This window comes from Loxodonta africana, chromosome 8 (assembly GCF_030014295.1).
Source record: "Loxodonta africana isolate mLoxAfr1 chromosome 8, mLoxAfr1.hap2, whole genome shotgun sequence".
Lineage (NCBI taxonomy): Eukaryota > Metazoa > Chordata > Mammalia > Proboscidea > Elephantidae > Loxodonta > Loxodonta africana.
This window is the reverse complement of record NC_087349.1, coordinates 12,064,518-12,090,662: the sequence shown is the minus strand read 5'-3', so window position 1 is coordinate 12,090,662 and position 26,145 is coordinate 12,064,518. Positions and strand designations below refer to the sequence as shown.

Below are 26,145 nucleotides of genomic sequence, written 5' to 3'. Positions count from 1 at the left end.
CCTACCTATAGTTGACTCCACAGTGGGAAGGAGAAGTTAGTGACCTGTATAACTAAATCTGTGACGGCACTGATCAGAAAAACCAAATGCCCCCCAAAAGCCAAAACTCTCCTAAAATAAGGGTTATAAATCTGAACCAGATTTGCTGCCTGGCCAGCGCCCAGTGTCCGGGAAAATTCAAGTTGGCCTGAAGGTTTTACATGAAGGCTTGAGGCCAATCCAATCTGCCTTCGTAGACAACTCAAAAAGTCCCAGGCCCATCCAGCTACCGCCATTTTCTCCTACTAAGCTTTCCCTCCCCACTAGCTGATTGTAAGCTTAAACCTGAGGAAGCTACCAGATGAAGTGGGGCCATGGACACTTGTTCCCCCTTCTGACTTGTTCCTCTGGTGGCAGCAGCAGAGCCCCCTTATGTCTGTGAACCTGTGGGTGTGGGCAGCCCCTGGGAAACGTTCTTACCCCACCCCAGTTGAGCGTGCGGGCCAGGTCATTCCCTGTCCCCAGAGGAAGGACCCCGACAGGGGGCTGGGGGCTCAGCTGCAGCTCATCCAGGATGGACAGGATCCAGCCCACCTACAGACGTATCGGAGGCCAGAAGACAGAAAAGAAAGAGAAATCAACAATAGGGAAGGCAACTTGTGGGGATGAGTCTTTATGGAGCTGAGTAGGACAGTTTTGTTTCTCCTTAAAACACTTATGTGTTAGCATAGGAAACCCTGGTGGTGCAGTGGTTAAGTGCTGCAGCTGCTAACCAAAGGGTTAGCAGTTCGAATCTACCGGGCGCTCCTTGGAAACTCTATGGGGCAGTTCTACTCTGGCGTAGAGGGTCGCTATGAATCGGAATCGACTTGACCGCGCTGGGGTGGGATGGTGGGTGTTAGCACAGTGGCTAGGGTGCAGGAAGCTCACATGTCTCAGGCAGTTCCAGAATGGCAGCCCTCTGAGAAGGAAAGGGGCCGTCTGCACATGGACCACCATGTAAATAAAACTGGACCCATTCATTGGTATGTTTAGCTGTTGTTGCTCGGTGCCAGCAAGTAGATTCCGACTCATAGCAATTCTGTAAGACAGAGTAGAATTGCCCCGTAGGGGTTTCTAGTGGTTAAGAGCTCAACTGCTAACCAAAAAGTAGGCAGTATGAATCCATTGGCTACCTCTTGGAAACCCTCCGGGCCAGTTCTACGCTGTCCTGTAGGGTCACTATGAGTCAGGATCAACTCAGCAGCGACAGTAATCTTTAGAGAAGCAGATCACCAGGTCTTTCTCCCATGGAGCCACTGGTGGATTCTAACCATCAACCTTTTGGTTAGCATCCAAGTGCTCAACGATTGTGCTACCAGGGCGTGTTATCTTTAACTAGAGGTCTACTTTGGAAGGTAGGAGAATTTAAGATTCAGGAGGGCAATGTACCTTTGTGCACCAGAGTGAAAACAAGAATCAGGCTGAATCTCAACTCTGACTCACCTAACGGTGTAACCTTGATGAAATGATTCTACCTCACTAATTTCCTGATTTGTAAATGGGGATAATAATACCTACCTCACAGGGTTGTTTATAGATCAAACTAAAATATACGAGACCCTCACTGAGCACAGTGCACGGCCACATAAGCACTCTAAATGATCATCCTCTATAGCGTGACCTTGGAAATGAGTGGTGTTTTCCTAAACATTCCCATATTCTCCTTAATGAAACGTTATGGAAACATAATTATGGATGAACCTAGTACTTAGCATAAGTTTTGAAGAAAATAGATACTTACATACTAGAATCATATTCCTACTTCATCTTCTTCTGCCTGAGATAAATAATATGTTTGGGCTTAGTCTTATTAGGACTGTTTAGAAAAATTACCTAAAACTTGGAAATGGGAAAGAGAAACTTGCATGTCCCTACGACGTCATCCTAGAACAACGTTGCAGAGGCCTGCCCAGGGACTTTGTGGCTGCAGATGAACGGGTCCATTGTTGCCACATAGAGGTGCAAATGTCAAGGAGGGAAGACAACCTGAAAGGTTAAGGTTTTATTCCCTGGCAGGACGGGCAGGACGTTAACCAATGTGTCTTGAATTTAGTGTGCCTTCTCCTTTAATTCTCAATAAACTCTTCAATAAATCAGCTTGACCATCTCGTTGTAAATACAGAGGTAACAAAACCTTTGCCATTTCCACAATCTTCACATGTACAGCTCAGTGTTATGTTCATCAAGTTGTTCAACCATCACCATCATTCATTTCCAAATTTTTCCATCACCCATAACAGAAGCTCAGTGCCCCCTAAACAATGGGCTCCCCTTTTCCTCTCCCTTCTGCCCATCCGTGGTAACCACTAATAAACTTTGGTCTCTATACACTTGCCTATTCTAGACCTCTCATATAAGTGAGATCATACAATATTTGTCCTTTCATGACTGACTTATTTCATTCAGCATAATGCTTTCAAGGTTCACCCATTTTTTGTAGCATGTTTCCAAAAAAAACAAAACCTGTTGCCGTCAATTCTAACTCATAGCAACCCTACAGGACGAGCAGAACTGCCCCATAGAGTTTCCAAGGCTGTAATCTTTACGGAAGCAGACTGCCACATCTCTCTCCCAGCAACATGTATCAGGATTTTATAAATAATTCCACTTACAATAGCATCTAAAAGAATATACCTAGGAGTTCCTGGGTGGTGTAGTTAAGTATCTGACTCTTAGCCAAAAGGTTGGCGGTTCAAACCTACCCAGAGGTGCCTCAGAAGACAGGTGTGGTGATCTGCTTCTGGAAGGTCACAGCCTTGAAAACCGTATGGAGCAGTGCTACTCTGCACACGTGGGGTTGCCATGAGTCAATATCAACTTGATGGCAACTAACAACAATGACAGCAGGAATAAATTTAACCAAGGAAGTGAAAGACTTGCATACTGAAAACTTTAAAATATTACTGAAAGAAATGAAAGAAAACTTAAACAGATAAAGGAATATTCTATGCTCATGGGTTGGAAGACTACGTTCATTTTTGACATGTATTCATTCTATATTTGTGTGAGAGTTGTGTTTTTTAAACTTTTTTGAAAATTAAGCCTTGACAGTATATTTACTGAACAGGACTATGTATAAAGCACAGAACTGAGCAACTGAGATAAAGAGATAAATGAGCTGAGAGACGATAGGATAGATAAGGTAGATTGCCCCTCTCAAGGAGTTCACAGTAACAAAATCGACATATTCTATGTGCTAGGCCCTGGGCACAGTTCTTTAACAAATGCTCTTACTAAACTTTAAACCAACTCTATAAGACAGATACAATTTCCGTATGCACTTTATAGATGACGAAACTGAGTTCAGTGACCTGCTCAACATCCCCTCACTTGTGTGGTACAGCTGACATTCAAAGTCTGCCTAGCTCCACTCCCTAGTGGTGCAAATGGTTAACTGCTATGGCTGCTAACCAAAAGGTCAGCAGTTCGAATCTACCAGCTGCTCCTTTGAAACCCTATGGAGCAGTTCTAGTCTGCCCTGTAAGGTCACTATGAGTCAGAATTGACTCAATGGCAATGGGTTTAACTCCAAAAGGCCAGCCTCTTGCCCATGATGGTACCGAGAATCTTTAAATAAAGAGCTAAACCCAATATTCTACATATGGCCTGACCATCCGGAGACAGCAGCATAGACTTGAAATTTCTAGAGCTGAAGAAACCTTGTTGTTGTTAACTGCTGTTCAGCTGGCCCCAACTCATGGCAACCCCATGAACGATGGAAGGAAACGCTGCCCAGTCCTGCACCAACCCTATGATGGGGAGAAACCTCACAAGTTGCTAAGTCTAATTCAGTTCATTTGCATGTTTATTAACTGATGTACAGAGAGATTCTGTAACTTGCCCGAGACTAAATAATTGGTAGAGGCAGAGTAGGGACAGAGTCAGGTCTCATGGCTCCAAATCTAAAGTCCTTTCCTCTCACAGGATGTAAAACCAGCCCGTCTAGCAGTGCCATCTACATTGTGTTTACCTTCCGGAGAGACATATTAAAACCTTCATTCATCGTGGTAAACAAAAATCAGACCTTGGAAAATGTCAACAAGTCCACCCGTTCCCCCAAACTGGGAAATCTACTCCAAGGCAAATCCTCAGATTCTGACCAGGGTTTATTATTATTTTTGTGGTAAATATGTAGGTAACAAAATGGTCACAATTTCTGCGATCTTCACATGCACAGTTCAGTGGCATTAATTACGTTCACCACGTTGTTCAACCATCACCATTCGCTGTTTCTATCGCCCTTAACAGAGGCTCAGCATCCCCTACCCAGAGCTTTTTTAACTCTTATTTTACTCACAATGCTAACGAAGCTTGCCAGCTGCTAAATTAGTTCTGAGGACTGTGCTAGACACTGTTTCCACAACGCTAAAAGCGCAAACTAAAGGCAGTAAAAGTAGATCGCTCTAACAGACTACAGGGAAGTGGCTTTAAAAGTCATTAAAAGAAAACCCAGACAGCCAAGCAACCAGGGAGCACCGACTGCAGACCCAAACACCCCTGAGCGAATCACAAACCTCCAGCTCTGCAGCGGATGTTAACAGAAACCGAATTCAACATCCCGTGCAGAAGGCAAAGAAGGCGTTCGCTTTACAACCTGTGGGAGGCACCATCATTCAGCCTCCCTCTGCTATCTGTACACCTGAATCTGCCCATTTTCTTTTATGTAGATTTAAATCAGAAAATTTTGTCTTCTGTTGAGTTGAACGATGTTTCGCTTTCCTTGGTAGAGATAATGAAAAGGCAATCAAGACAAAAACACCCTCCTCTGAAGATGAGCCTGCAAAGAAAAATTCTCAGTCACATGAGGGATGCGAATACTAAGAGAGACTGACACGTTAGGAGATTTCTTCACTGCCCATGAGATACAGATAATTTCGACATGACTTGGAAGTAAGTCACCATGGCTGTCTTCTAACCATCCTTTCATCAGTATAATTGCCCTCACTCAAGGCTTCTTCTGCTCTGTTCCTATGTATTTTCTCAGAAAATGTCAACAATCCACATGACACTTGGCTGTGTCCATGGAACGGCGTGAGCCCTGGGGACCTCATTCCTCACCACCTCCTTCCTCCTACACTTGGCCCACGCAGAGAAGGAACACGCAGCTGTTGACAGCAAAGGATCTGCCCCCTTTTTGATTTGCTTTTTTCTTTTTTTTTTTTTTTTACAAGTTGAATCGATACATTCTATCCATTATACCTGTGAATCCATACATTGACAAAAGGAGCCCTGGTGGCACAACGGTTAAGTAACCAACTACTAACCAAAACGTTGGCAGTTCGAACCCACACAGCAGTTCCGTGGGAGAAAAACCTGCCAACCTGCTCCTGTAAGGATTACAGTCCAGGAACCCTATGAGGCAGTTCTACTCTGTCATATGGGTCACTATGAGTTGAAAATCAATTTGATGGTACCTAAATTTTTAATGACAATGACAACAATCAATATATATCCATTCCAATAGACAATGGATCAAATTTTTAAGTTCCCCCTGAATACAAGAAGATGATCTTGGTATTTCATCATCACATAACGCTTGGGGTCAGAAAATGCCTCCTCCTCCTCAAATTTTTGCCTGAAATTCTCTCCTGGACAACCAGGCTGGCGGTCTTTGGCGGAGGTGGTAGGACGACCAGGCTCGTAGTCTTCGGTGGAGTTGGGTCTGTGTCTTTCCTGTGCACAGCTCCCAAATAGTTTTTCTTGTTCAACAGTTATGTCATCGCAACCCAATGGCCAACTTCCTCAGAAGGCAGCATAATTCAGGGGTGTAGGGCCCCAAGCAGGAAGGCTCAGCTGGTATGAAGCCAGCTCCACCACTGGCTGGCTGGGTGAGTTTAAGGAAGTCACTTAAAGTCCCTAAGTCCCCACTCCCTCATCTGTAAAAGGAGGATAATAATAATACCTGCCTCTTAGGGTTGTTGTGTCAATTAAATAACATGTAGAAATCACCTACCACGTACCTGACAAACCAGAAATGCTAAGTTAACATGAGCTACAATGATTCAAATATGTTTTTTCTCCGTCTTTCCTCATTACATCATTAAAAGTCCAGTTTTAAAGATGCAAAATACCCTCTTCCTATTTCTCTACTTATAGAAAAGCCAAGGGTCTCAGTTGTACCCCCAAGTTTGTGAATCATCCCACCAGTGGCTGCTGTCACATCGAGAAGTCCTTCTTCTTCACACTACCAGAAACAGAAAAAGCAAGAGTGCCCTGCTATTGAAAAGTACCATAAAAAAAGAGATGGAAGCAGAGGCATCTACAATAGCAGGGAAGAGAAAAGATCTTGGGTAATAAACCATGACTTTGTTCTTATAACAGCAAAATGATGTAAAACAGCTGAGGCCCCCAAGCTGTCATCAGAGGCTCTACCTTCAAACAACCAGGACCCATCCCTGCTGGAAGAGCAGACAGCAAGCCCTTCATGGGCAGGGGGTGCTGTTACTATGACTTGAACCCAAAAAAAACAAAAAAAATCCACTGCTGTGGAGTCAATTCCAACCCTATAGGATGGAGCAGAACTGCCCCCATAGGGTTTCCAAAGCTGTAAATCTTTATGGAAGCAGACTGCCATATCTTTCTTGCAGAGTGGCTTGTGGGTCCAATTACATCATTGAATTTCTGCACAACACAGACCTTCCACCAGAACTGAAGAAAGCTGTCTTGATGGGGCAAAATTGTTTTTCCTGTTTGCAGAATCTCCTTCCTTTGTGTTAGGAAGAGCAGGGCTGACGGCCCAGGGCTCCAGGTCCTCACTTTGCCCCAGTGGCCAGGCGGCAGCAGCAGCAGCTGGTCAATGCTGCCCGGCCTGTCTGTCTGCAGCCCTGGCTGCCCCTGTGTGTTTACCAAGTGCATCGTGAACAGCCTTTTCAGTCCCCAGTGTGACCACTACGGAGGAGGCGGAGGAGTGGAGGGGACAGTGAGTTGACATTTTCTTCCAACTGAGCATGGTTTTACTGCCTGGCATGGCACGCAGGCAGAAAAGTGGGGACACACAGCCTGAGAAATCAAAGGAAAACAGGAGCAGCATTTTCAACTCTGAAAGAAAACCCAGACATCATTTGACAACTGGGCGACCCTTTCTAATATGCACATATTACTCTTCCTTTTGATGTATTTATTTATATTTGCACTTAATAGTTTACAAAGCCACCACCTGTTAATGGTGTTTAAAATTAGCCCTAAAAAAGATAAAACTCAAGGTAAGAGCTTCGTTGACACACAACGTAGTTAGAGGATATTCATTCACTCATCCACCGTGAATGCTGCTGGGAGCATACCAGGTGCTTGGAGCCCTGAGTGACACAAAATGGTTAAGCGCTTGCCAATCAACTGAAAGGATGGCAGTTCAAACCCACCCAGAGGCATCTCGGGAAAAAGTCCTGGCGATCTGCTTCTGAAAGGTCACAGCCATTGAAAACCCTATGGAACAGTTCTACTCAGCACACACAGGGTCACCATGAGCTGGAACTGACTTGACAGCAGCGAGTTTGCGTTGTTTGGCTTACTCTTGAGAAAGATGAGATCCAGATAGGCTGAGATTGAGGAGCAAGGGGGCTTGGAATAATCTTCTTATCTCTGTCAGGGGACAATGATGCTTTCTTCCCTACCTAGGCTATCATAACTCAGCCTGTGGTGCCTCTGTTGTTGTTAGGTGTCCCCAAGTTGGTTCTGACTCATAGTGACCCCACGTACAACAGAATGGAATGCTGCCCAGTCATGTGCCCTCTTTCCTCATTACATCATTAAAAGTCCAGTTTTAAAGATGCAAAATACCCTCTTCCTATTCCTCTACTTATAGAAAAGCCGAGGGTCTCTGCTGAGACCCCAAGTTTGCGAATCATCCCACCGGTGGGATGCTATGTTTCAGCCCATTATTGCCGCCGCCATGTCAGTCCATCTCATTAAGCATCTTCCTCTTTTTCGCTGACCTATTCTACTTCACCAAGCATGATGTCCTTCTCTAGGAACTGATCCCTCCTGATAACATGTCCTAAGTATGTGAGATGAAGTCTTGCCATCCTTGCTTCTAAGGAGCATTCAACACAGCAACACTACAGAAGAAAGGCCTAGCAAACTGCTTCTGTAAAGATCACAACCAAGAAAACCCTGGGGAGCAGTTGTACTCCGTAACACATAGGGTTGCCATGAGTCAGAATTGGCTCAACAGCAATGGGTTTGGTTTTGGTTAGAGATCAGAGATGGGACCAGACTACCTGATGCCTGTAACTTTGCAAACCAGTTACAAAGAGGCTTCGCCCGCCCTGTCCAATGCAGTAGCCACTGGCCACATGCGGCTGTTGAGCACGTGAATGTGACTAGTTTCAGCTGGATGTGCTATAAGGGTAAAATTACATGCCTGATTTCAATGACGGTATACATACAGGACACAAAATATCTCATTAATAATTTTTGTATTGATTACATGTTGAAATGATAATATTTTGGATATCTGGTTAACTGAAATATATTATTAAAGCTAAATTTCATCTGCTCCTTTTTCCTTTTTTAAAAGTGTCTTCTAGAAAATTAAAAACCACAAGGGCGGTTCACCTTATACTTCTCTTGAACGGCAACGGTCTGCACTACTATAATGCCACAGCTGTGAAGAACCTTAGTGACCCAAATGTGTCCCTCTGCAGGGTTAGAAAACCTCAAAAGGCACTCAAGGGTCTGCCAAAGGCACACAATACTCACGGCAGAACCAGGGTCAGAGCCAAACTCCTCCAGCTGCAGCACTGGGAGATACATAACTCTGCTTCCTTGTACTCTTTAATAACAGGAGATTCAAGCCCTTCTTACTTGAACACCCCACCGTCCATCAACATGCCCACTGTGGTGGCTCACATGTCACTGTGACGCTGTGATGCTGGAAGCTAGGCCACCAGTAGTTCAAATACTAGCAGGGTCACCCATGGCAGACAGGTTTCAGCGGAGCTTCCAGACTAAGACAGACTAGGAAGAAAGACCTGACAGTCTACTTCTGAAAAAACTGGCCAGTAAAAATCTTATAAAAACTTTAACAGAGTACAAAATAAAGCAATACCGAACCCTAAGAAACTTTTTCAAAATTAATGCAAGATTTCTGTATATTGAATAATACTTCTTGTACTTAAATTCATATGATTTAAGGATTAATATTTATTCATCTTAGTGGTGCAGCAGTTAAGCATTTGGCTGCTAACCAAAAGGTTGGCAGTTCGAATCCACCAGCCAGCTCCTTGGAAACCCTATGGGGCAGTTCTACTGTCTTATAGGGTAGCTATGAGTTGGAATCAACTCAATGGCAATGGATTTGATTCAATCAGCAAAAATGCTGCCTTTCTGATTGGTCCTGGAGCGCTGGCCCTGCTCTGACGGGCTTCTGACGGCTCCTACAGTGATGGATGCGCTCGCTCACTAAAAGCTGAATAACCAAACCCGTCGCCCTCAAGTTGATTGCAACTCACAGCAACCCTAAAGGACAGAGTAGAACTGTCCCATGGAGTTTCCAAGGAGCGCCTGGTGGACTTGAACTGTCGACCTTTTAGTTAACAGCCGTATCTCTTAACCACTACGCGACCAGGGTTTCCCAAGGCTGAATACCTTGTGTCAAATATATACCTGACACCCTAGAAAAAGATACCCCGCCTGCCGAAATGCAGCAGCTCTCCTTCATGAATCAGCAGGCTGCCTTTTTCTTACAGAAACCTCATCCCCACTCCAAATTAAAAGTCTCATATTCTAAACAAACCAACCTAAAAACATCAATCATCTACCTTGATACACACTTCATAAACCCCATATATTTTTTCATAAAGCACCTTACTTTAACAAAGCAAGGTAAAAATCATACCTGGTTTCCCCTTAGAAGAGGCTGGTCTACAGATGTGACTCTTGACACAAACAATTAGTTCGAAAGCACGTTTCAACTCTTAGGTAAGTACAGTCCTTTTATTTCAGACATGGCTGCCCTAAGTTACTGTGGGACACCCCAGTATAAATGTCTAGGGCATCTCTGAGTTACGTGGAAGGGTAGAAAACTGAAGCTAGGAACAGAGATAAGGTCGCTAGAGGAAAAAGTCTCTAGAATACACACACACAAAAAAAAGATTTCACCTTCTGGAAGACCCATTCCTTATGGCATACGTAAGGAAGAGGTGCTAGAAAAGAACGGATGGGGAAGTCGAAGAAGAACCAGGTGGCATGTGTCGAGGAGATGGGTGATATTAATGGTGGCAGAGAGTCTTCGAATAAAGTCTGTAATCAGATCTGGCTATTAGGAGCTCATTAGGGACGTACCACACCTCACTTCCTCATCATTCAGGGTTTAGTCCAATCACTCTATTGAAACTGCCTTCTAAGAAACCACCAGTTATCTCCTAGTCTCCATGAAATTCATGGTAATTCTCCAGTCTCTCCCTGAGGATAGAACCACCAGCTCCTTCTCCAAACGCCTGCCTTGGTTTGTTTTTCTGACAGAGAAGACTACTGGTTGTCCTTCTTCTACCTTTTCATTCCCCTTTTGGTCTCTGGCGCCTCCTCCATAATTATAGGCATTTCATAACCGTCAGGATTAGGCTCTCTTCTCTCCTTAGCCTTTATGCTTTGAAAGTCTCATGTCTCCAAATGCTTATCTAAGAGCAGAGAATGCCTCAGTACCACGTAACCTAGCACAGTGCCCCCTACACATACCTGCTGTGAGAGGAAAGGAGAAAGAAATTGGTGGGCGGGGAGAAAAAGCTGTGACAGGGAGGTTAAGAGGAAGATGGAGAGGTCTGTGAGGTAGGTCACAACATGCAGTCATGAAGTCCAAGGTATGGAGTATGGAATGGGAACTCATGTGGGTTTGAGGTCATGCCCGTTTAAGTTAAGAAAGAACAAGAACTGTGACTTCAGGATGACATCTGGCAGATTCTCGGTGTGTCTGCTGCTGTCACTGGGATTTGGAGAAGGAAAAAAGACATGAGTGGGATCCTGGAGACATATAGGATGGTAAGCAGTGTCTGAAATAAGGAAGTGGCCTGCAATCAAGAGTCACAATGAGTTTATCCTTTCTTTAAAGATAACTAGTATGGGGGATGGTTGACCTAGGAAAACCACAATAGATCTACTCTCAGGGGATCAGTCTGGATGTAATTCTTAGTAAAGGAAGTTGGGAAAATTTCATACTAATATATCCCTAAATACACATTCCCTGGAACACAATACCTGATTGAAATTTAATGGGTATTGTGAGGAAAATCAAAATGCTATGGCCAAATAATTTTGGAGAACGTTGCGTGTGTTAGTCATCTACTGCTGCTATAACAGAAAAACCACAGGTGGATGGCTTTAACAAAAAGAATTTTATTCTCTCACAGTCCAGTAGGCTAGAAATCTGAATTCAGGGTACCAGCTCCAGGGGAAGGCTTTGTCTCTCTGTGGGCTCTGGAGGAAAGTCCTTGTCATCACAGTCTTTCCTTGGTCTGGGAGCATCTCAGCACAGGAACCTCAGGTCTGAAGGACACGCTCTGCTCCCAGCGCTGTTTTCCTGGTGGTATGAGGTTCCTACTCTCTGCTAGTTTCCCTTTCCTTTTATCTCTTGAGAGATAAAAGGTGGTGCAGGCCACACCCCAGGGAAACTCCCTTTATATTGGATCAGGGATGTGACCTGGGAAGGGTGTTACAATCCCACTCTAACCCTTTTTAACATAAAATTACAATTCTACCTTAATCTTCTCTGACATAAAATTATAATCACAAAATAGAGGACAACCACAAAATATGGGGAATCACTGCTCAGCCAAACTGATACATACATTTTGGGGGGGACATAATTCAGTCCACGACATTCCACCTTTTGGTCCCCAAAAAATCATATCCTTGCAACATGAAAAACATATTCATTCCATCATATCATAGCAAAAGTCTTAACTCCAAGTCCAATATCCAAAAATTCCTCTTCATCTGTGAAATCTAGAATACAAGTTATCTGCTTCCAAAGGTACAATGGCAGAACAGGCACGAGCTAGACGTTGCCATTACAGATGGGAGAAAATAGAGGAAAAGAAGGGATAACAAGCACCAAGCAAGTCAGCAGAACACATTGCATTAGCCCTCAAGGCTTTGAAAATAATCTGTTCTCTGAGACAACTTACACAATAGCCCTGCCCTCTAGACTCTTAAGAATTGGCCATACTCTCTGGGTTCTGAGTGGAGGTTCCTGGGCTTCAGCTCCACCTTCCAGGCTTTGTTTTTGTTGTTAGGTGCCATTGAGTCGGTTCTGATTCATAGCGACCCTATGCACAACAGAATGACACACTGCCCGGTCCTGTGCCATTCTTATAATCGTTATGTTTGAGCTCATTGTTGCAGCCACTGTGTCAATCTACCCCGTTGAGAGTCTTCCCCTTTTCTGCTGACCCTGTACTTTGCCAAGCATGATGTCCTTCTCCAGAGATTGATCCCTCCTGACAACATGTCCAAAGTATGGCAGTCTCGCCATCCTTGCTTCTAAGGAGCATTCTGGTTGTACTTCTTCTAAGACAGATTTGTTTGTTCTTTTGACAGTCCATGGTATATTCAATATTCTTCTCCAACACCACAATTCAAAGGCGTCAATTCTTGTTCAGTCTTCCTTATTCATTGTCCAGCTTTCACATGCATATGATGCAATTGAAAATACCATGGCTTGGGTCAAGCGCACCTTAGTCTTCAAGGTGACATCTTTGCTTTTTTAACTCTTTAAGGAGGTCCTTTGCAGCTGATTTGCCCAACGCAATAAGTCTTTTGATTTCTTGACTGCTGCTTCCATGAGCGTCAATTGTGGATCCAAGTAAAATGAAATTCTTAACAACTTCAATCTTTTCTCCGTTTATCATGATGTTACTTATTGGTCCAGTTGAGAGGATTTTTCTTTTCTTTATGTTGAGGTGCAATCCATACTGAAGGCTGTGGTCTTTGATCTTCATTAGTAAGTGCTTTAAGTCCTTTTCATTTGCAGCAAGCAAGGTTGTGTCATCTGCATAACGCAGATTGTTAACGAGTCTTCCTCCAATCCTGATGCCCTGTTCTTCTTTATATAGTCCAGCTTCTCAGATTATTTGCTCAGCATACAGACTGAATAGGTATGGTGAAAGAATACAACCCTGACGCACACCTTTACTGACTTTAAACCAATCAGTATCCCCTTGTTCTGTCCAAACAACTGCCTCTTGATCTATGTAAAGGTTCCTCATGAGCACAATTAAGTGTTCTGGAATTCCCATTCTTCACAATGTTATCCATAATTTGTTATGATCCACACAGTCTAATGCCTTTGCATAGTCAATAAAACACAGGTAAACATCCTTCTGGTATCCTCTGCTTTCAGCCAGTATCCATCTGACATCAGCAATGATATCCCTGGTTCCACATCCTCTTCTGAAACTGGCCTGAATTTCTGGCCATTCCCTGTTGATATGCTGCTGCAGCCGTTTTTGAATGATCTTCAGCAAAATTTTGCTTGCATGTGATATTAATGATATTGTTCTATAATTTCAACATTCAGTTGGTATCACCTTTCTTGTGAATAGGCATAAATATGGATCTCTTCCAGCTGGAAACAAAGAAGAAGGATCAGTAGTTGGAAAATATGGCCTTGGTGATAGAAACAATGCCGGAGATCGAATGATACAATTTTGCAAGACCAACGACTTCTTCATTGCAAAAACCTTCTTTCACCAACATAAATGGCAACTGTACACATGGACCTCACCAGATGGAACACACAGAAATCAAACTGACTACATCTGTGGAAAGAGACGATGAAAAGGCTCAGTATCATCAGTCAGAACAAGGCCAGGAGCTGACTGTGGAACAGACCATCAATTGCTCATATGTAATTTCAAGCTGAAACTGAAGAAAATCAGAGCAAGTGCACAAGAGCCAAAATATGACCTTGAATATATCCCACCTGAATTTGGAGACCATCTGAAGAACAGATTTGACCCACTGAACACTAGTGACCGAAGACCAGACGAGTTGTGGGATGACATCAAGGACATCATCCATGAAGAAAGCAAGAGGTCATTGAAAAGACAGGAAAGAAAGAAAAGACCAAGATGGATGTCAGAGGAGACTCCGAAACTTGCTCTTGAACATCGAGCAGCTAAAGCAAAAGGAAGAATTGATGAAGTAAAAGAACTGAACAGAAGATTTCAAGGGGTGGCTCGGGAAGACAAGGTAAAGTATTATAATGACATGTGCAAAGACCTGGAGATAGAAAACCAAAAGGGAAGAACGTGCTCGGCATTTCTCAAGCTGAAAGAACTGAAGAAAAAACTTAAGCCTCGAGTTGCAATAGTGAGGGATTCTACGTGGAAAATATTAAACAACTCAGGAAGCATCAAAAGAAGATGGAAGGAATACACAGAGTCATTATACCAAAAAGAATTAGTTGATTTTCAACCATTTCAAGAGGTAGGATATGATCAGGAACCGATGGTACTGAAGGAAGAAGTCCAAGCCGCTCTGAAGGCGTTGGCAAAAAACAAGTCTCCAGGAATTGACGGCACATCAATTGAGACGTTTCAACAAATGGATGCGGTGCTGGAGGTGCTCGCTCGTCTATGCCAAGAAATATGGAACACAGCTTCCTGGCCAACGACTGGGAGAGATCCATATATATTCCAGGCTTTAGGCGCACAATTTTCCCAGTCCATCTGAGTGGCAACTCCACCCTTAGAAACACCAGAGGCCATGGCTCCACCCTTTGAAACCCCTGAGGTCATGGCCATACCTTTTGAGACCGAGGCAGCTTGGCTTCTTGTGTTCTTTGTCTCTTCAGCTTCTGCTTCCTGGTTTCTTGGCCTCTCGTCTCCTCCGGCATCACGCCTGCATCTGCCCTTCTGGGCAAGTGTTCTAAAGCTCTGTAACTCACCATAAGTGCCTGGAGGTACCCCACTCCGCCAGGAAACCTCCTGCACAAAAGCATTCAGCTCGCTTGCTCTGTGAGTTGGCTCCAGTGCTGTCTGGCACTGGTCTCCTGGTTCTGTGCTGCCAGTTCTCTGTCGCTGCTGCTCCTCTATCCATTCACAGCTTCAAAACCACTTCTACATTTTAGGTATCTGTTAGAACAGCACCCCACTCTTGGCACCAAATTCTGTCTTAGTCATCTAGTGTTGCTATAACAGAAATACCACAAGTGGATGGCTTTAACAAAGAGAAATTTATTCTCTTATAGTCCAGTAGGCTAGAAATCCAAATTTAGGGCGCCAGCTCCAGGGGAAGGCTTTCTTTCTCTGTCCGCTCTGAAGGAAGGTTCTTGTCATCAGTCTTCCCTTGGTCTGGGAGCATCTCAGAGCAGGATCCTCAGGTCCAAAGGGCATGTTCTGCTCCTGGTACTGCTTTCTTAGCGGTATGAGGTTCCCTCTCTCTGCTAGCTTCCCTTCCCTTTTATCTCAGGCCACACCCTAGGGAAACTCCCTTTACTTTGGATCAGGGATGTGACCTGGTAAGGGTGTTACAATCCCACCTCAATCCTTTTTAACATAAAATTACAATTCCACCCTAGTCCTCTCTAACATCAAATTACAGTCACAAAAAAGAGGACAACCACACAATATGGGGAATCATTGCTCAGCCAAATTGATACACACATTGGGTGGGGGGCGGACATAACTCAGTCCATGACACTGGGTTACACAAAGTTAAATAGGTTCGGCTTCTTTGCTGTAAGACTTTTTAACAAATTTGGTAAGATGGTAATTTCCATTGTGAATCTCCAGGAATGGTAAATGCCATGCATCCAGTGTTGCCCAGCTGAGAAAATGTGTTTTCTCCACAGTGTCTTTTGGGACCAGTGGAATCATGTTCTATTTCATTCTAGTGGCATTTCTTAGAATACAATGTGTCTCATGCTGTACTGGGTGCTTAGGTGCAATGAGAGAGAAAACTAGAGAGAAGACTTCATCGCTACCTCTGAGAATAAAACATTCTAATTCGGGAGCTTACAGAACAACTAAAGATAGTTCATTTCATAATAAAATTCTAGATCCTGTGGGGATAGATCCTAAATTCAGAAGAGAAAAACAGTGGACAGCAGAGTTAAATGACACTATTCCCAATTCTTTACCTTTGCTAACTAGATCAACACAAACAAACAAAAAATCCCCTGCCATCAAGTCGATTCCGACTCATAGCGACCCTATAGGGCAGAGTAGAACTGCCCCACAGAGTTTCCAAGTAGTGGCTGGTGGATTCAAACTGCCAACCTTTTGGTTAGTAGCTGAGCTCTTAACCACTGGGCCACCAGGGCTCCAGATGTACATAAGGAGAGGCCCAATGGAGAAAAAGATGGGACATAATAAACTGGGGAAAATAGATCTGTGATATTAAACTTCGGTCCAATTCCATCTTTTCTTTTAAAAATGAATACAAATGAGACTAATCAATGATCTTTAAGGCAATCCAATGTTAGTCAATCTTTTGAGTTTTATTTCCACTAAAAAAAAGTTAAAATAATTCAACTGTGTTGATGTACTTCTACTTAATAATTTTCATACCAAACATAAGAACAAATGGAGCTAGCTCAGCTTACATTTTTAAGAGAATCTGGCTGTCTATAATCTTCATATCTAATGACTTAACCACATCCTTCCCTTGAGAACAGGAAAGGATATAGGACAGTTATGGGCAAGAAACATAATTTAGAAGGATCAAGTATGTGTCTGTGAGAAGATACAAAGACCTTTCTAACCCTTAAACCCACTGCCTTTGAGTCAGTTGTGACTCACAGTGACCCTACAGGGCAGAGTAGAACTGCCCCATGGGGTTCCAAGGCTGTAAATCTTTACAGAAGCAGACTGCCATATCTTTCTCCTGAAGAGCAACTGGTGAGTTCCAACTACTGACCTTCTAGTTAGCAGCTGAGAACTTAACCACTGTGCCACCAGGGCTCCTATTTCAAACCCTACTGATTCATGAGAGAGAGGGGGTGTGTCGTAGGGAGACACTGTGAGGTAGATGGAGAAAGAGCACCACAGTAATGAAAACATAAGAAAGGTGGCGGAGATGCAGGAGAGAGTTGGATTCAAATACAAAGACCTACCGTTCCGTCCCCACCACAGGCCAGAATCCGAAGATTCGGTACTTTTCTATACAACTCAAGCCTGCAGAGGAAATAGAAGAAAAAGACACCGATGAAAGAACACGTCACCAGCCATATCAATGAGCAAACACACGGTAAAAAGGAGTGGGGGAACGTTCCACTGGAGAAAATGTACAATCATGAGGACGACAACACCACCCAAACTAATTACCGAGTGGCCACAAGAGGAAGGACTGCAGTAATTACATCAGAGGTTGGCAACCAATATTATTTTTTAAATGGCCAACAGCGGAACGGGATTTTAGGATTCCCTAGATTTTATTTCCCATAATTCCTATTAATGTGTCATACACTTCATTCTCCTCATTAGTTTCCACTCCCTTCTCTTTCTTTTCCCATCCCTCTCTCTCCTCTCTCTCTCCTCCTTTCTCATCATTAATTGGTAATCACTAGTCCTTGTATATTTCCTCTATATATTTTATAAACTGCATCTGTTTATTTTTCAAGCCTATACTTCCCAACGGTGATCCTAGGAAACCTTTTTTTCAAAGAGTGACAAAGGGCAGCTACCCCACCGTTACTACCACCACGCCCACAATTCCCTCTCTCTCTCTCTCTCTCGCTCACTCATGCACACAGCCCCACTCACGGACCCCACCCACAGTGGCAAGATTGATTTATGCTTCTTTTTTTCTTTCTTTAGCGTCTGTCTGCTTGAAATTAGACCATTTTCTCTCTCTTGTTGACCACCTCAGGAAAATGATCCCGCCCTTGATAAAAAGTTTACTTAGGTGAAACCGCAAAAGGTTTTGTTCTAGAAAACATCACCTATTTAAATAAAATAACTGTCTTTCTGAAATTATTTCCTGTCCCACCATATTCTTCATGGTCACCTCGGAAGTGTCTATGTACCTTAAGTCTTACGAAAATGATAAAATCTTAAGAAAATTAAGTATCTGAAAGGGCAAAAGCCAGGGCAGCCAATTTGCTTTGGTATATTCAGATAGAGGAAAGAATACCGAAGTCTTACAGCAAACTCTAGTGGCAGAAGAGACTTCATAGATTAAAAGAATAATAGTAGAAATTAATTTTCATATTTCATGTTATTGTGCACTCTTAAAATATGTAATTTATCCATTGCGTACAAGAATACCATTTATCTGGAAATCACCTAAGTTGATATTCCTTTGTCTCTGATATTGTTACTTAACTAAAAAAATAATTGATAATCCCTAAGTTCCAATGTTTATAAGATGATATCTGAACTGTCTTAATAGATGGGGTTAAAAAGGGAATGAAAAGATAGTAGAAGGGTCCCTGCTTTTCCCACCATGCACCCCTCCATCAAGGAGAAGAGAAACGATACGCATCTAGATCAAGACTTTATCTAATTCTCAATACTTTAACAAAACAAGAGAACAAGATTTTGGAGAAACTGAAAAAAGGGACTGAGCAGCAATCAAAATGTCTCCCCAACACTGGTATGGATTCCATAGGTAGAATCAATTACCCAGTCTCTCTCAAACATGCGAACGTACACACACACACACACACACACACACACACAGCCTCTAATCCAAATAAATGAACATGTTCCCAAACAAATACGGTCACCATCCACACAGACACGCTAACGCCCGCCATCAGGGTGCACCTCCGTTTATGAACCTGCATAAATGGAAATAGGATGGATCCTACCTCAACCTGAGGACAAGCTGATGAGTCACAGCTACAGATACGTAAGCAGTAAACGACCCAATAGAGGACTCCTTCACTGAGAAGTAACTCAAAAAAGAGTAGGGGAGAACCAATAGATGAAGTTGTAAAGGGAGGAAGCTAGAGGTGAGAAAGTTGGTGAGAAATGGTCAGAAAACATTTCACAGAGCAATCACGTAACACAGCCTGACCTCAAAGCAGAAAGTCCTTCTCCCCTTCCTAACGCAGATAAGAGCCATGGAAGCTATCTCTGGACTTACGCGTCTTTGGGTCCTTCCTGAGAAAGATCGAAGACTTGCCGTGGGTTCAGGTACCACATGAATGTCTGCAGGACTTTGGTTCCCTGCAAGGAAAACGATGACAATAATGGGAAGAAAGGTCCAAACATTAACTCTCATTCAGCCAATATCAATAAATCCTGTTATCTAAAATAATATCTAATTACAAACAATACAGAGAAGTAGTTAAAGTCATGGGCTTTGGAGAGAGAGAGACATTGCTTCAAAAACCAGCTTAAATGTTGGTGACCCTGGACAAGTTTCTTAAATTCATTCAGCTCGACTGCCTTCTGTGAAATATGGAGACAAGAAAGCCTAGTTCACAGAGTCAAGGATTAAATGCGGTAACGCTTAAACAGCATAGAACACAGTGCCTGACAGGCAAAAACCCAGACGTCTCCCAGTCAGCTCCGGCTCATGGCGCCCCCGTGTGTGTCAGAGCAGAACTGTCCCAGACGTCTCCCAGTCAGCTCCGGCTCATGGCGCCCCCGTGTGTGTCCGAGCAGAACTGTCCCAGACGTCTCCCAGTCAGCTCCGGCTCATGGCGCCCCCGTGTGTGTCAGAGCAGAACTGTACTCCAGAGGGTTTTCAATGGCTGATTTTTCAGAAGTGGATAACCAGACCTTTCTCCCGAGGCACCTCTGAGTGGACTTGAACCACCCACCTTTTGGATAGCAGTCAAGCGCATTAACTGTTTGCACTATCCAGGGACTCCACCTGACAGGCCTTAGGTTAATGAACAGTATCTGTTAGTTTTACCATCATTACTTATCAATGTGAAAATCCAGGTCGGGAAGTTGTGAGTCAGCCTATATAATATAACATGAACTTTCATCTTACTGTTCAGGTGACTATTGGTTTTGCATAACAGGAAATACGGACAACATCGGCTAGGGATAATTTGATTGAACTATTTTTTTTTTAACTGAAACAAAAGCATCACAGGCTCCCAGTTAATTATAAGATATGTACGACCTCCGAGTTAGTAAGATCAAAGCTTGCATTGACAGTTCTCAACCTCCTTGTCTACATATCAGTTTCTCTTGTCCAAGCCAAGCATTCTTCTCTCACATGAACATTTTGGGGGTGTTTTAAGTAATGACATTTATACAGATGGTCATCTTGGCAGATACAAGGCAGTTTCATAGGTCATTTCATAAAGTGGATTGAGGGAACAAGAAATGAAAGAAGGAGGTTTTTCATTAGGCAGTACAGCAAAAGAGCTTTGAAATAGTCTAGGCTGCTTCATTTTCAATCATTATCAACCACAGTGATAATATTTGATCCACGGGGCAGAGTTAGTTCCTTGCAATTGTGGTTGGTTTAATAGACACTCCTTCCTAAAATATTCTTAAGTTTGTATATTAAATGTGCTGTATTTACGGACCCTGGTGGTACAAGATGTTTGCAGTTATCTGCTGAACTAAAGGTTGGTGGTTCGAACACACCCAATGGCTCCACGAAGACAGGCCTGGTGATCTGCTTCGGTAAAGATTACAGACAAGAAAACCCTGTGGAGCGCAGTTCTATTCTAGTACATGAGGTTGCCATGAGGCAAAATCAACTCAACAGCAACAGGTTAGGGGGTATTTTTTGGTTTTATTTAGGAGTCGTTCTACCCATTGCTGTCAAGTCAATCCCAACTCATAGCGACATTATAGGAAGAGTAGAACTGCTCCACGGGGTTTCCAAGGCTGTATGTAAATCTATACAGAAACAGACTGCTACGTCTTTCTCTCTCAGAAGGGCTGGTGGGTTCCAACCGCCGACCTTTTGGTTAGCAGCTGAGCGTAACCACCGCACCACCAGGACTCCTAGACGTCATCCTAGCATAGTACAAATACCACCAGGTTTGCGTCAGGACTAACTTGGGTGTTCTCACTGGGTGGTGAGCATTTTTAATCTTGCAGAAATTGAGCCTATAGAACAGGAGGGCAATGTCCCGCTTCCAAGAGGATTCTGAGAATTAAATGAGCCAGTAATAGTCACGCATTTGCACAGTGTGTGGCAAAAACAGGCCTGTGCGAATGGCAGCCCCTTTCTTTTTTGCTCCTTGTTAATCTATTCATTAAATTACACTTGAAGTTGTGTAGTTTATAATTATCACATTGTTACGCTATGTGTTACAGAGGCTAGTGTGGGCTATTGTTTCACATATCATCCTAACCTATCATTTAAAAGTTCAGCTTTATCGTGCAATGGCTACAATTTCAGGAATAACATTCTACCCTGTCTTATCACGACAAATCCTTCAGTTTGGCCAAATGACATATTTGGATCCCTATTAAATTCAGACATAGATTTTAGATACAATTACTAGCAAAATACTGGATCATTCTCTTTCTTTCCAGACCTGGCCTTGCAATCAAGTCAGTTGGGGATTATCTCAAATAATCTTTTATTTTTTAAGAGGTAACGCAAAGTCATTTTAATTACCAATCAATTTACGAAAAAGTTACAACCGTCTTGGTGGAAAGTTCGTTTCTGGGTTTTGCATTCCTAGAGCAACATGACTCGGGCATGCGAATCGCTCCTTTCCACTTTGGCAATGGTAGAGCCACGTCTCAATTTTAGCTTCTCTTGTCATGCATCCCATACTTGGTAATGAACACCACCCTTCCAAAAAACCTAAAAAGCATTGAGAGGTTGTTTTTCTTAACCTAAAAATTTTCTGAAAGATTTGCTTGGCTACACAGTTTTGTTTTTGCTAATTTTCAGTTTCTCTGAGTGGGGACACTGAATTATCTCAATGTATCTCTTTTTTATCCTTTTGAGAAGAGAGTCCCTGGGTGGTACAGATGGTTAATCAAAAGGCTGGTGGTTTGAACCCACCCTTCTGGGGTGGCCTGTTGAGCTGCTTCAGAAAGGTCACAGCCTTGAAAACCCCATGGAGCCGCTCTACTCCGCACACATGGGGTCATGATGAGTCGGAACGGACTTGACAGCAACTGGTTTAGTTTTGGTTTGGATCCTTTTGAAGAAGTGGTATTGATATCAGGTTGGCAGGTTTTGCACAACTCTGTTGTTGTTGTTAGTTGCCATCAAGTTGATTCTGATTCATAGCTACCCCACGTGACAGAGTAGAACTGCCCCATAGGGTTTTCTTGGCTATAATCTTTACTGGCGCAGATCAATAAGTCTTTCTCCTATGGAACCGCTAGGTGGGTTCAAATCGCCAGGTGGGTTCGAACCGCCAACCTTTCGGTTAGGAGCCAAGTGTTTAACAATTGTACCACGAGGGCTCTAGGAGGTGCCATTTACATTGCCGTCCACCGCACAGCACCCTCTGGATTTGTGCCGGATCCCTCGCCTGACCACACGTGGTTATCAAAGCTGAAATTCGGGCATGATATAATTACTTCTTTTAAAAAGCAATCTTTTTTTCCAAGAGAAGAAACATTCCAGACCACTTTGGGTCACTCTTCTTGCCTGTCTCCCATCCTTCTCCTCCCCTACTTGGACTTCCCCCATAGCACTGTTATAACTCATTAAAGAGGTTTAAAGAAAACGCTGACTTCGTGGACGACCATGGATGTCATCCAGAGGGCGGGAGAACTGTGTGGAGTCAGAGCTAAATTTTGCTGCCGTCAAATTCAGTCTATTAAATGCAGTTTCTGGATTAAAAATGTTTCAGTAAAATACGTAACCTTGTTAGAAAAAAAATTATCACTTTTCCAAAATATGACATCCATGAGCCAACATGGCGTCTGGAGGAAAGCGAAACATTGTTTGACATCAGTCTTGGTGGGCAGAGCATCAAAGCCCAACTCACACAGGTTAAGTTAGGTCAACAACTCCACCGTTACCTCTTGGACAGGCTGCTCTAGCGCCTTCACGGAGGCAATCTGTGAAATGGCAGATTCTGAGAAACACTAATTCACCGGCAGAGAGTAATTTCATTCTCTCTTACCGGCAGGATTAAATGGATTCAGTCACTTCTGTAGCAGGTCTCAAACACTCTCATTCTCCATGCCAAACTCAAAAGCTGCAAGTTTGAGGCAAGAGTCGAGTTTTCTCTAAGTGAGAAGATAGCTTAGAATTCAGTCCATACACGCTCTGGAGAGAATTCCCACACAGGTTTTTGTTGGTATAATACCTCGCTGACCCTGGAACATTTTCAGCTGTTGTGGGAAAGGGTATCCTAAGGGGAGAGAAAACTGTGTTCTTTCCAGTTCCGGGTGTTTTGGGAGGAGGATGGGGAAGGAGAATACCCCATCCTAGAAAATGGGTGGATTGTTCTAGAGAAAAATGAACAGGATGCAGTCATTCACTCCTGTGGGTCAGGTGCAGTTTTAGGTGGGGGAGGGGGAGATAGCGAGACAGACGAGACACAGATCTTGCCGTCAAGAGGAATTTCATAAAGAAAAACATGGTGAAGACGGTTCTGGGGCGTGAAGGAGCCATTCAGAACGGGTCGGCTCCAACAGCACATCTGTCTCCATCAAGGCACCGCAGCCCTAGCAGCAGCTGAGTGCTACATCCTGGTATGTTACTAAGCAGGTCCTGGATTATGCCAGCAGGGCATGACCTGGATGATGGAAAGAACCACCACCCAGGCGAGAAGAAACGCCTGGGGAAAAGGAAAGTTAGTAGGCGGAAGATCTTAAAAGATAATCTTTTCATACTGGCTCCAAACCACCCCCGGGCATACCTGATCTATGCCATAAACATTTGTTAACATTCCTACCACGTGCCAGGTATGCTCAGAGGTGCTCAGAATCAACTGGAAGGAGACCAGTGCAAAAGAGGATAATTCACGAAAGATGATGAGCGCTCTGATAGAGAAGCGTAAGCATCCTGAGGAGACACAACGCACCCAGGCAGGGTACCTGCCCCTTCAGTTTTGTGAACCAGGAGGTAGGGAACAGTGGGAGACGAAATTGCAGGGGTGAGTCGGGGACCACGTCATGGGAGACTCAGAAAAAGTACGGCAAGGACCATCAGCCTTGTTCTGTTAGAAATAAGGGGCTACTGAAAGGTTTCCATCAGGTGAGTCAGACTGACATTTTTTTTAACGTACAGCAAAACCTGTGAAAGCCACAATCTGTGTAAGGCTGTCAGAGAAAACCAAAACCTGTTGCCGCAGAATTGATTTCTGCTCATGGCGACCCTATAGGACAGAGCAGAACTGCCCCATAAGGTTTCAAAGGAGCAGCTGGTGGATTCCGAGCTCTTAACCACTGCGTCACCAGGGAAAGAAAGCTCAAATACTTTCCACTAAAAGGATAGAAAAGCGGTAAGATTGCACTCTGTTAAAGGTGGAAAACTTGCAAGACCCGGGAAAATAAGGGAGTCCTGTCAAGTTCCGGCTCTCACAGGTTTCACTGTACTCTATCTTTTAGAGTTACAGAAAAATTGTACAGAAAGTCCAGAGGGGTCCCATATACCCCACTCCCCGCACCCGGTTTCTCCTGTTATTCACATCCTGCATTCCTGTGGTGCACCGTTACAGCCGAAGGGCCAGCGTTGATACACCATTACTAACTCAAGTCCATAGTTTACATTAGGCTCCCCTTTGTCTCGTACAGCCCCATGGTTTTGACAAATGTACAATCTCATGTGCTCACCATGACAGCATCACACAGAAGAGTTTCACTGCCCTAAAAGGGCGAGGATGTGGGGGGTGGGGGTTGCAGAACTACTGTAGTCCTTGGGAGGAGACTGTCAGTGAATTTTATCTCCCAGGAGCAGCGACTCAAGGCTGACATTTTGTTCCCTGATCTGGGTGCCCATTTCCTCCAATGATCCAGATCCAACCATAACAGTAGGCCTGCCAGCCTCTGGAGCTTTGCAAAAACCCCCTACCCCTTCCACCTTAAGAGTGTTGGAACCCTGCTAACTCAGAACCAAAATCACTCCCAAAGTCCGCCTTTCAGCAAAGATTAGACAGGCTTATAAAAGAAACAATAACACACGCGAGGAGCACGCTTCTTAGTTCAATCAAGTATACAGACCAAGCAGGTAACACCTGCCCAAAAGGAAAGACAAGAAGGCAGGAAAGGATGGGAAACCGGACTGAACTCAGGGAAATGGGCAGAGTGTTGACACATTGCAGGAATTGCAACCAATGTCACAAAACAATTTGTGTATAAATTTTTGAATCAAAAACTAATTTCTACTGTAAACTTCTATCTACAGCAGAATAAATTAAAAAAAAAAGTGTTGGAAAAACAAAGATCGTGGAGTATCTTGAATTTTTTATAAGAAGGACATAGAAGAAGTCCTCGCCTGTGTCCATTCCAATATATCCCCGGAAACTGTTGGAATCCAGGTTCCGATTCCCCGCCACACATCAAACAGGGTACGAAGAAAAAGGCTGCAAGTATCTTTCTTGCCAGAAGATGGCAATATGGTCCAGCTCGTTAGTTAAAGACCCAAAGACTAAGCCATTTAAGCAAAGAAAAATAAAGTTTGAAGTTTAGATGTGGGGAAGAGGCTCGGAGTATTTTATATCTACAAGCAGATAGAGGAATAAATAAATTATTAAAAGGAGAAAAACAGAGTTCATCAAAATAAGTTTTTCTCTGTGGTGTATTAAATGTTCTTCACCAACACCGTAATTTGAAGGCATCAATTCTTCTTCAGTCTTCTTTATTTCAATCACAGTGAGCCCTTGTTAATCAGAGCATGGTCCTCAGAGCAACAACATCAGCACCACCCAGGGCCTTCTGGAGCCCTAGTGGCGCAGTGGTTAACAGTCCAGTGTGCTAACCAAAAGGTCAGCAGTTTGAATCCACCAGCTGCTCCTTGTTCTTGTTGTTAGGTGCCATCAAGCCAGTTCTGACTCATAGCAGCCCTATGTACAACAGAACGAAACACTGCCCAGTCCTGCGCCATCCTCACAATCGTCGTTATGCTTGAGCCCATTGTTGCAGCCACTGTGTCAATCCATCTCATTGAGGGTCTTCCTCTTTATCACTGACCCTCTACTTTACCAAGCATGATGTCCTTTTCCAGGGACTGGTCCCTTCTGCTAACACGTCTAAAGTAGTTGAGACACAATCTTGTCATCCTTGCTTCTAAGGAGCATTCGGGCAATTCTTCCAAGACAGATTTGTTCGTTCTTCCGGTAGCCTGTGG

At 43.6% G+C, this 26,145-nt stretch overlaps 1 protein-coding gene across 2 annotated transcripts in view; it reads right to left on the bottom strand.

Annotated features, from left to right (window-relative positions):
• Window positions 1-26,145, bottom strand: part of DGKI (diacylglycerol kinase iota) — a 491,392-nt gene that overhangs the window by 205,556 nt on the left and 259,691 nt on the right. For both annotated transcript variants that reach the window (XM_064289678.1, XM_064289679.1), the window contains exons 11-13: window positions 19,048-19,130; window positions 17,072-17,132; window positions 460-573 (exon numbers count right to left, since the gene is read on the bottom strand). In XM_064289678.1, the coding sequence (XP_064145748.1) occupies window positions 460-573; window positions 17,072-17,132; window positions 19,048-19,130 (258 nt within the window). The remainder of the gene's footprint in view (window positions 1-459; window positions 574-17,071; window positions 17,133-19,047; window positions 19,131-26,145) is intronic.